At 40.5% G+C, this 12,272-nt stretch overlaps 1 protein-coding gene across 1 annotated transcript in view; it reads left to right on the forward strand.

Moving 5' to 3' along the window:
- The window catches only part of khdrbs2 (KH domain containing, RNA binding, signal transduction associated 2), a 237,727-nt gene extending 225,674 nt beyond the window's left edge, over positions 1-12,053 (forward strand). Inside the window, exons 7-9 of the mRNA XM_060926333.1 lie at positions 4,642-4,724; positions 9,743-9,801; positions 11,728-12,053. Of these exons, the coding sequence (XP_060782316.1) occupies positions 4,642-4,724; positions 9,743-9,801; positions 11,728-11,825 (240 nt within the window). The 3' untranslated portion in view covers positions 11,826-12,053. The remainder of the gene's footprint in view (positions 1-4,641; positions 4,725-9,742; positions 9,802-11,727) is intronic.
- Positions 12,054-12,272: the final 219 nt, after the last annotated feature.

Here is a 12,272-nt window from a genome sequence, read left to right on the forward strand (position 1 = left end):
ACACTCATAACTACACACTGTTCCTATTATATATTATATCCCTCATCAAAAAATTCCCGTGCAGGGATTGGCCAAGGATGACTCACGTGACATTAAAGAGTTCCACCATTAATTCAGCAATGTATCTCGTGATGTCAGAAACTTGAAAAACTGGATATGGTGTGAGTCAGTCATAGTATATCCAGGATATACCATGAACTGACATCACAATTTAAAGCTTTATGATCGACTCAAGTCAGAGCTGTGATTCCGTGAGTATTTCAGTGTGTGTAGATCTACGTATCATGATCATACCTAACGAGGCAGAGTTAGACCTCTAATATTTTTTTTAGATTTATTTCTAATTTTTTTGTAGTTAACACTTATAGTTTGGAAATTTTTGATAAGGGATATAAATCAAATATACCATGCACTGAGAGGCACCGGTAATTATGGATTCTCTTCGGTGACTGGCATAGTATTATTTTCTGCGTGGTGCAGCCATGAAGAAAACAGTGCTATGCCAGTCACCGAAGAGAATCCATAATTTCAACTAGAGCCTCTCAGTGCATGGTATATTAGATTACTATAATTACTGAGAAATGAATAATGCATAGAACATACTGAATAATGTGATTTACACCCGAATAATAATAATAATAATAATAATAATAAAGAAGTATTTAAAGGATAAATTGTGTGAAAGAGTCAGAAGGCTAGACATACAAGTAAAAAATGATCAGAGTAGATGACATGGTTCGGAGATATGCTGTGAAATCCCACAGCTGTGATTTTAGCAGGCTATATTTCATTTATACTTTGTAAAACTAGAGAACACCTGAGAAGGTGTTGGTAATATAAAGAATGTTGCCTCGAGCATTTTTTTCCCCTTTTCTCTGCTCAAAAGAATTGCTCATTGTATTTTCCTGGAGACGACACTGCTAACAATCTGTGAAGGGCATTTAGAAAGCTTTTGATTAGACATAATAGGAAATATTATTTATTCCTCTGGCAGACACCTTTATCCAGAACAGTCTACAAGTGAGGTGGCATGCACAAACAAACCACAGAGTATATACATACAGCTGAGTGCAAAAGTTTGCAGACCCTTAGGACAAGAAGACATTTCATTTATAGCAGCAAGATATTTAGTTTATTAGGTTTCACAGATGTTCCTTCCTTCCTTCTCATATAACACAAATAACCAATTAAGAGAGGAGATACAGCCTTAAATGATGTTCACAAAAGCAAGCAACTAATCACTCGTGTCACTTATAGTTTGTCTCTTGTCTTTTTTAAATAAGAAATGGCAGTAGCTGTTTAAAACTTCTAAATATGGTTTGCATTGCATTATGTGTTATGTGTTAGGCTTCATACTAGTTTTGGCAAATTAATAAAGCAAGCTAAGTGTACTAGCTACACCCACTTACCAAATGATCTCTGCTACTTCATCCCAAGTTTTATTTTTCTTTGTAATGGTTCTATACACATTTAAGGCCCTGGTCACACTACAGCTCGTGACGGGTTTGCGAATACTTGATGATAAAAAAAATAGTAGCATTACCACCAATTGTGTGACGCACGGCGAATGTTTTCCGACCTTCCCGAGTTGTGTTTTGATGTGTCTCCATCTTGCAAGTGGCCAAAAATGTTGTGAAAAATTTCACTGAAATTTGGTGGCAATGTTTTCATTGGCAAACTAAGCGGTGAAGACTCACAGATGGGTTTGGGAATACTTCCTGAAGCTCAGGGAACCTTCGTCAAGCCTCTTGAGATGTATTTGTCTCGACTCCATGTCCTCGATGCTCGAGAGAGCCTCATCAACACAGCAGCTCAGCACAGCCTAACCTTAACCGAGATTTAAAAAGTGCATTTGGAACGCGCTTTGGAGCACATTGTGCACGCGCTTGGGACCCAGTCATTATAGGAAACACCTGATGCTGATTTGAGCACAATCAGTACGTGCATATAAGGATGCTGTTTTCACAGAGACTTTGCTAGTATTCTGTCAGGTATACAGAGGTAGGCGGATGTAAGTGCAGGAAGTGTGTTTATTAGCAGGCGTGATATTTACAAAAAACAAAACATACGGCAAGGTCAGAGTAACAAAACACAAATGAAACCAAAAGCAAAACAGAAAGCAGAGTATTTAAGCAGAGACATAAACATGGCGAGAAACAAACGTGACAGTGATAATGATAAGACTTCACAGTCTCTGTGAAAACAACGTCCTCTTATGCATGTGCTGATTGCACTCAAATCAGCATCAGGTGTTTCCCATAATGACTGGGTCCCAAGAATGCGCGCAACGTGCTTTGTGAGCACGGACAGCCATTTGAGCTGCGCCAGGCTCAAGGTGTGACAGTCAAGTGTTCATGTGCTGTGTGATGACAACTTTTAGCTCGCCTGTACATTGCCATGCATCGCCACCAAAACACCTCAATTTCATCAATAACCCATCGCAAAGCACCACAAGCTGCAGTGTGACTATAGCTTAAAGAGAGGTCCTATATGAGGTCATATATATAAAAGTTTTTTCTTCCATTTTTGCATGTCCATGTTCCATAAAATGGAACTAACTCCACATAAGAACTAAAAAAAAAATCTCAATTTAAACGTCATTTGTTGCACTGTAACTTTATCACTTGGTGCTATCACTGAAATGGCAGTTTTGTATTGTGCACATACAGTACACAGAAAAATAATAGTCATCTGCCCCTCTGACAATGTAAATAAAGGGTTAATACTAAGATCACAAACTATAGTATAAATAACAGTTGTACTGACTGTGATATAAATATCCTCTAATACCGTAACTTGTAGGCCTATAGTTTGCCTTGACAAGCGTCACAGTCCTGAGAAACGTCATGGCAAAATGTCTTTTCTGTGGATCAAACTCACATTGCTATATTTTGGGTTGTTGACTTGTTCTAGGATTCACCCAGAACATATTTTTAATGTACAGCTATGGAAAAGGGCGGCACGGTGGTGTAGTGGTTAGCGCTGTCACCTCACAGTAAGAAGGTCCGAGTTCGAGCCCCGTGGCTGGCGAGGGCCTTTCTGTGCGGAGTTTGCATGTTCTCCCTGTGTCCGCGTGGGTTTCCTCCGGGTGCTCCGGTTTCCCCCACAGTCCAAAGACATGCAGGTTAGGTTAACTGGTGACTCTAAATTGACTGTAGGTGTGAATGTGAGTGTGAATGGTTGTCTGTGTCAGCCCTGTGAGGACCTGGCGACTTGTCCAGGGTGTACCCCGCCTTTCGCCCGTAGTCAGCTGGGATAGGCTCCAGCTTGCCTGCGACCCTGTAGAACAGGATAAAGCGGCTAGAGATAATGAGATGAGATGAGATGAGATGAGATGAGATGAGATGAGATGAGATGAGATGGCCCTAAATTCTCTGCTGTTTTTTTCCTGTTTCACCATGACCCAATTCAAGATACCACATCATGCATCATGTGCTGGGCTTTCCCCATTCATGCAAGACATTGTGGGGTACAAATTTGAAACAGCAGAGGAAAATGTAGGATATGAGTGTGCGACTGAAACGTGAAAGACTGACTACAGTAATGGAAAGCGAGAAGAAAAGACGTTATGTTGCAAAGGAAAGGAAACACAGGACCAAACTAATAAATATCAGTGGTCAGCGAGCACCTCGGTGTGATCAGCTGTTCGTTTAGCAACAGAATGATGTAACTGTCAGTGCACGGTCAAAGGTAAACCTGCGCATGCGCACATGGACTTCCTCTGTCTGCTTGACTGCACAAAGCAAGCGATTTCATGCACATTATTTGCTCGGGAATCCCTTCAAATGAAATAACTTCCCAGCCACAGAATGGCCTGATATTTTGTGAGATATTACAGAAATAAACATATATCACAATGACCAAATTTCAGAGGGAACTAAATTTCACCGATTTTATGAAATCGAAAGGCTGTCTAGCTTTAAAAGTAGTCTGTTAATTTTTTCCATAGCTGTATTGCAATAATATTTCCTTGTTTTTCCTTGTAATACAATCATAATATCGATGAACCACTTCCTTTTTTTTTCACCTAGAAGCCATAGAGGATTCACACTTTTGCACTCATCTGTATATCCTTCAAACTGGGTTGCTGTGCAGTTGATTTTTAAGTGCCTTATTGAAAGAACTGTTTCATTTTCTGTTTTTTATATTGTCTTCCAAGGTCATCCTAAATTCCCTCAGTGTGAATTAGGATCATTTAGTAGATTAGTCATCGGTGGATAAATAGCTAAATGGAAAAGAAAATTGTGCTTCCATTTTATCAGTAATACACACTAAAATATTTCTGTATCGCACCTTCATATGAATAAATGAGACTGTCATCTTATTAAGTGATTAGAGATTAAGTGTGGTGGTTGTCAGAGATAGTGTATTAATGTGAGCTCCCAGTCAAACCCTGACCTCCTTCCCTCAAACATGGCAAGTGAAACAATTATCCCTGCAAACAATCGATATTTTCTGTTGGACATGATTCAGCCATGTTGCAATCCTCACAGCGGGAGTGTATATATAAGAGAAATCCTTTCTTGGTGTAATTAAAAATTGATTTTTCACTGCCAAGCAATTAGAGTGCTGTTTTCTGAGTCCTGATGAGTGTAGGTCTTCTCTCGCTGAGAGTCACCCACAGTGTTTCTGTGCTTTCAGGGGTATGATGATGGATATGATGGGGAATATGACGAACAGGGTTATGAGACCTATGACGATGGCTACAGCAACCAGTCCAAAAGGTATATATTATTCTCTTCTTTTATCTGGGGTATTGGCTGGGTTATGATCCACATGGGTTTTAATGGTTGCATTCTGCAGAAGTGAAGCTGAATTCAGAGTTGGATTCAAACGATGCCAATGTTTCCACAGTACAAGTTACTTGTGTTCAATATACTCATACTCATATATACCATTTTCTCTACTTTTTCTCCATATTTTTCTTCTTCATTGGAAACAAGGTTTTTCAATAGCATCTATCTGGACCACCACTTTTAAACACCAGCACTTGCCAAAAAAATAATCAGGGGATAGAAAATGCAGACTAAAGAAACAGATTGTGTATTTTCTTTGTTTTTAAAAGAAAGATGGTGGAAGGCATAAAAGCAAAAGCCAATTTAAAAATGAAAATAAAAAAGACTAATACGATGATATACACTATATAGCCAAAATTATGTGGACAACTGGCATCCATCAGGCATTTGGATGAATGAACTCATTTTTTCAATTTTTTTTTTCAATTTTTGTGGCTACTGCCTCGTAGAGGCAGGAGCTACTATGTCATCGTGTTGTAAGAATGAGTGTAACAGTAGTGCACTGCACATGCACATATGCATACAGGTGTTCCTATTAAAATAGCTAGTGAGTGTATACAATTTAGTTCACCATTCGAAATAAATGGATGAGACTAAAGAAATCGCTTCAGACATGTTTATGCTTATTACCGAGGGAAAGTGCATTCCTATTTTAAAACCTACTCCAGGTTGTCCCCCTTTCCTCGGCCAGTGGTCCCATGTGTGATGTAGATGTGACGGACTCCCGAGTTGTTACGGGAAGTTGTCGAAAAGAGTATTGAGACCACTGAGCTCTAGCGCCGGGCCTTTTCCGGGAAATAAGAGTTTCGGTCATGGCGACAGCGTGTGTATGTCAGCCTCGGTTCGGAGGTTTCAGTTTCGAAAACTGTAAGAGGTAAGAGTAGAATAATATACAGACACTTGGTATATTTTACTTCTGTGATTTTTAAATTGTTCATTTTTGGATTACGCTTCATTTTTGTGCCTCATAGAGTAAATATATAGGCTGTATTTACTGTATGGACATGGTATCAGAAAACCATTTTATTTATAAGCAGTAGCCACATGTACCCACAGGGTACCTATTTTTTTAATGCAGGTATATTTACTTTTAAACATTATTATTGGTTATATTTAGTAAGTTGTTTTAGTTGTTAGGCGCTTTTGAAAACTGTATAGTTGAATTTGCGCGGTATAAGGGCCCTGTCACACTATAGCGTTTTGTTCGACGTTTGGTTGCGTTTTTAAAAATTTGAGAAACGCCGGGGAACGTCGACGTTCTTCAAATTAAGTTTCTAGGTCAACGATGTTGTAACGTTCTTGTAACGCTTGGGTAACGCTCAGCCAACGTTCCCTCAGTGTCAGGCGACGTTTGTGGTCCAAAATAGCAGCAAAACCTAGCGTTCTCATAGCGTCCACAGCGCTTTGATAGCGTTATCATAGCATTTGGGTAGCGTCTGCCTTGCGTCCAGGTAATGTTCTGGACGTTACACAGACGCTGGAAAAATTCAGAACGCTGACAGACGTTAGAAAGATGTTGAAAGAGCGTTACATGAGCGTTAAGAACGCTCGGCGAACGCTGACGAACGCTGAAAAACGTTGGCGACACGCTGGACAGACGTTCGATGGACGTTACACAGGCGTTAGGCAAGCGTTACCCAAGCGCTAGGCACGCGCTGGACACTCGACCCTGATGGGCCGGCGTCCGCCTAGCGTCCAGGGAACGTCCTGACTTTCGAGTAACGTTCGAGTAACGCCCGCAAACTTTCGTGTAACGTTCCTCTAACGTGTAAGTAGCGTTTTGATAGAACGTCCTGAATTTTTGTGCACACCCAAAACTATTTTTCACCCTCAGCGTTCGCCGACGTCCCTCGACGTTCCCCAACGTTTGCCGACGCTCGTCTAACTTTCTTGTAACTTTTTTCTAACGTTCTCGACGTTCCTCTGCGTTTCGCAACACGTTACTCGAACGCTGGTGAGAACGTCGTAGTGTGACAGGGCCCTAAATAAATACTATTAAATTGAATTAAAACTGATCATCACATCTTTATTTGGGCCTTCTCTAAACTGTTGCGCCAAAGTGCCAGAATTGTATAGAACAACTTTGTGTCCTGTAGCATTACAATTTCCCTTCATCTAGTGGAAAAAATCCAGTCAAAAGCCTGCCCATAAGAGTGGAGATTATAATAAAAGCAAAAGGGAGACTAAATCTGGAATGGGATGTTCAACAAGCACATGGTCATATAGTGTAGCAAGCATTGAAATAAACATCTCAAAGTTATTTATTATATTCCTGCATGAATAGTCCTCATAGTAATTATTACATTAATCACTGCAAATTTAGTTGTTGGGTTTTTATTAACAGTTTGGCTTCTCCCATTATTCAACAGTTTAGAAAGTAGCACTTGAGATACCAAATTGAGATTATGAAATTGAATGCATGGCATGTAGGCTTTTTATTACACTTTTAATGTGGTTTTATCAAACTCTCAGATACCGCTACTGGACTTAATACTGCTCTTCACTCTAACCGATATCAGACAAGTATATTCACCTTAAGTACATTACAGGCATTTAGCAGATGCTCTTATCCAGAGCGACATACAACATACCCAGAGCAGCCTGGGGAGCAGTTGAGGGTTCGGTGCCTTGCTCAAGGGCACTTCAGCCATTGCTGCTAGTCCAGGGAATTGAACCAGTGACCTTTTGGCCCCAAAGCTACTTCTCTAACCATTAGGTCACGGCTTTCCTATGACCAAGACATGCCTCAATTTTATTTATTCACTAGCAGGTTACCCGGCATTGCCCAGGTTTTGCAAAATTCTAGGTTGCCCCCAGACTTCTATGTCAAATTTGGTGAACATCCGTCAAGAAATGGTGATGTTAACCCAAGACAAACAAAAATCCAAACATCCACCACCCAGGGCCCACCGGGGACTTCCTGGGGCCCAAATATGGAATTTCTGAGTTCTGCCAAATTGTGGCTATCTCCTGTACCTACTTGCCAAACGGTGAAAATCCATCGAGAAATGGCAACGTTAGCTCAAGACAAAAAAACAAACTTTGCCGCTTATTATATACAGTGGTGCTTGAAAGTTTGTGAACCCTTTAGAATTTTCTATATTTCTGCATAAATATGACCTAAAACATCATCAGATTTTCACACAAGTCCTAAAAGTAGATCAAGAGAACCCAGTTAAACAAATGAGACAAAAATATTATACTTGGTCATTTATTTATTGAGGAAAATGATCCAATATTACATATCTGTGAGTGGCAAAAGTATGTGAACCTCTAGAATTAGCAGTTAATTTGAAGGTGAAATTAGAGTCAGGTGTTTTCAATCAATGGGATGACAATCAGGTGTGAGTGGGCACCCTGTTTTATTTAAAGAACAGGGATCTATCAAAGTCTGATCTTCACAACACATGTTTGTGGAAGTGTATCATGGTATAAACAAAGGAGATTTCTGAGGACCTCAGAAAAAGCGTTGTTGATGCTCATCAGGCTGGGAAAGGTTAAAAAACCATCTCTAAAGAGTTTGGACTCCACCAATCCACAGTCAGACAAATTGTGCACAAATGGAGGAAATTCAAGACCATTGTTACCCTCCCCAGGAGTGGTCGACCAACAAAGATCACTCCAAGAGCAAGGCGTGTAATAGTCGGCAAGGTCACAAAGGACCACAGGGTAACTTCTAAGTAACTGAAGGCCTCTCTCACATTGGCTAATGTTAATGTTCATGAGTCCACCATCAGGAGAACACTGAACAACAATGGTGTACATGGCAGGGTTGCAAGGAGAAAGCCACTGCACTCCAAAAAGAACATTGCTGCTCGTCTGCAGTTTGCTAAAGATCACGTGGACAAGCCAGAAGGCTATTGGAAAAATGTTTTGTGGACGGATGAGACCAAAATAGAACTTTTTGGTTTAAATGAGAAGCATTATGTTTGGAGAAAGGAAAACACTGCATTCCAGCAGAAGAACCCTATCCCATCTGTGAAACATGGTGGTGGTAGTATCATGGTTTGGGCCTGTTTTGCTGCATCTGGGCCAGGATGGCTTGCCATCATTGATGGAACAATGAATTCTGAATTATACCAGTGAATTCTAAAGGAAAATGTCAGGACATCTGTCCATGAACTGAATCTCAAGAGAAGGTGGGTCATGCAGCAAGAAAACGACCCTAAGCACACAAGTCGTTCTACCAAAGAATGGTTAAAGAAGAATAAAATTAAAGTTTTGGAATGGCCAAGTCAAAGTCCTGACCTTAATCCAATCAAAATGTTGTGGAAGGACCTGAAGTGAGCAGTTCATGTGAGGAAACCCACCAACATCCCAGAGTTGAAGCTGTTCTGTACAGAGGAATGGGCTAAAATTCCTCCAAGACGGTGTGCAGGACTGATCAACAGTTACCGGAAAACATTTAGTTGTAGTTATTGCTGCACAAGGGGGTCACACCAGATACCGAAAGCAAAGGTTCACATACTTTTGCCACCCACAGATACGTAATATTGGATCATTTTCCTCAATAAATAAATGACCAAGTATAATATCTTTGTCTCATTTGTTTAACTGGGTTCTCTTTACCTACTTTTAGGACTTGTGTGAAAATCTGATGATGTTTTTGGTCACATTTATGCAGAAATATAGAAAACTCTAAAGGGTTCACAAACTTTCAAGCACCACTGTAGATGACTGAGACATGCATCAGTTTTATTTAAACTTCACCCCATGTGTGCGTTTCTCACACAGCTTCTGAATAGCTCTTAAGTCTAGAGTGGTCTCAGGTCTGTATACCGATGTGTGCAATTTCAGTATTAATTCCCTCACTGTACACATGTACCTCAACTCAGAACATGACTTCTGGTGCTTTATGGTTGGAAAATAAATAGATGTAATAAATATGTCTGTCTGAAACATTGATTTTTCCATTTTTTTGAAACATTGTTTCCTTTTTATTGCAGTGGTTCAGAATATTACGAATATGGCCATGGAACCAATGACGATACCTACAACAATTACGGTAAAGGTCACTCACTTTTGTTAGGCTCAAAGCTAAATGGTTATAAAAAAAATAGCTCTCCACTTACTTGCTTGTATACTTTCCTTGTAAAGAGTGATGTTTTAGAGTTTAAAGGTTTCACACCACCACTCATGCACAATCAAATTCAGCTCTTTATACAGTGACATTTACTGGAAAAGGTCATCCTATTTCTCCTGAAGGTGCAGAAGATGTACAATGTTCTCTATTTGTAAACTCAGAAAGAAATGTGGTGCTGCTTCAGGGCTTTAAGGTATCACGAGCTAACCATTCTCCTCGTCAGAAAGACAGAAACAAATAAAACCTTTATGACCGACACTAAGCAGTCCCTCTCGTCTTGTTTATTTTGTATATTAAAACTGAATGAGTACATTGTGATGCATTGTAGTGACACCCACAGGCCATTTGCATAGCGTTCCTACATCTTGCGTGTTTAAAACCCAGCTCAGTGGAACATACTGCTCAGTGGTTTATCATCTCTGTCATCAAGAAGGAAATTTATTTGAGCCTGGTAGAAAAGTAGAAACTTCGTGATCATGTCTCCAGAGTGGTGTATCACAGCATTCTGTTGAAATTGCAGGCTTAAACTTAGGCTTATATTCAAGCTGACACTTATACCTTGCCCTTGCCGAGGACATACAGCACTCCCCCTCTCATTCCCAACAGTAATGGTAAACCATTCGCAGCAACGAGATAAAGAATAACCACCTCCTGTTTTTCTAAATAACCAGAGTGCTGTGCTCAGCGGTAGCCATCTTACCTTGGCAGATTGCTGTAGGGGAGGCTTTAAGATGCACACAGAGTAGAGGAGCAGAGCCAGAGCCAGGCTGGAGGCCTCAATGTAGCCTACTGAGAGACGAGCCATGGCCTTTTATACGCTGCTTTGCCTTTTGAGCACCTGCCCACACTGGATTATGTCCCAAATCAGGGATCGTGCTGCTCTTGGCAGGGGTTCCATCACTCTCCACCGGAGCCATTTTCACATTGTGCCTTGTCCATTCCAATTATTCATTATGCAGCGCTCCAAATTGTGCACTGGAGTGCCTTGGCATGGCTGATGCTAAAACAATGTCTCATAATCATTCAATGACATGAAACCAAAATCTCAGCACTGCACTTGTAATGCGATTTAAATGGGAACAATGTGAATTTACACATTGAAGTAGCCTTGAGGACAGAAACCAAAACATTTCACGCACTATAGTAATGCTGTGGTGTACTATTACTCACTGTATTTAATACGAATGTTTCTATTTCTTGAACACGTGCCCGTTATGCTCATTTCCTCTGCAATCTCGCCACTGCACCGTAATGGAAACATGAGTTGTTGTATCGAGTGTCAGGATTCCCCATCCTGAAGATGGTCTGATTGTTTTGGGGATGGCCCACTGAGCATGTTCATAGCGCATTGATTCCCAGCGTGTGCTGTATTTATATGACAGCTGGATCAGCCAGCAATTCCTGCTTCTTCTTCCGAGCTACTGCTAACTGATAATTAGGGCAGCGTGACATTGCATACGGCTCAAATCAGGTGAAAGTGAACAACAGCAAGTCTAGTCAGAGCTCACTGAGATACCTTTGGTGTTTGCTGTTTATTTGGTTACTCTAATGTTCTGCATCATTGCACATTTTGAATAACATCCTTAAACTCATATTGTGGCTATATTGTAGTTGTGGGAAATCAGCGAAGATTCACTTAAAGCGTCAGTGTGAAGTTGATGAAGCAGAGCCACAGCTGCTGCAGGAATTAGATCCGGGTGGATTTTACAGTTTTATCAGATTTACCGGGGAAACATAATGCCAATTTGGATGACTGGTTGGATGGCTGGATAGGTTGAATGAATAATGTATTTACTTATCATAATATAGATTTCAGATTATGTTGTCTTGTGGTCCCTTTACCTGTAGCAGAAGAGGAGTGGACTCATCCGCGGCCGAGCCTCAAAGCTCCAACTGCAAGACTTTCACGAGGGGGCTACAGAGATCACCCCTATGGTAGATACTAAAGGTGCTCCACTTCAGTGATCTCCCCTGCCTGGCATCCTTACGTAATAATCTAAAAAATAATAATTAAAAAAAGCCCACAAAAATCAAGTGTTTGATAAAAATCAAGCCGATCCCTTAACCAAGGAGCGAGAAACTGCATACAGCATATGGTTTTGATAACATGATGTACCCATACATCGAAGAAACACAAAAGGATCTTGCATTAAACAAAAAGACTTCCATTTGAATGCTGCTTCCCTTTAGTTGTCTATTGTTTGCTCCCCTGAACCTAAATCATGGAGTTACGTACAAAATGATGCTTTCTTGTTCTTGGCTACCATTTCACCAAGGCAACCGTTAAGTGTTAGACACACACACACACACACACCTCCCCCCTCCCCCCATATTGTACATAACATCTATCTTAATAGTTTGTATATTTTGATTTTGATATCGGTACTGGGATT

The sequence above is a fragment of the Neoarius graeffei genome, chromosome 7 (genome assembly GCF_027579695.1).
Source record: "Neoarius graeffei isolate fNeoGra1 chromosome 7, fNeoGra1.pri, whole genome shotgun sequence".
NCBI lineage: Eukaryota > Metazoa > Chordata > Actinopteri > Siluriformes > Ariidae > Neoarius > Neoarius graeffei.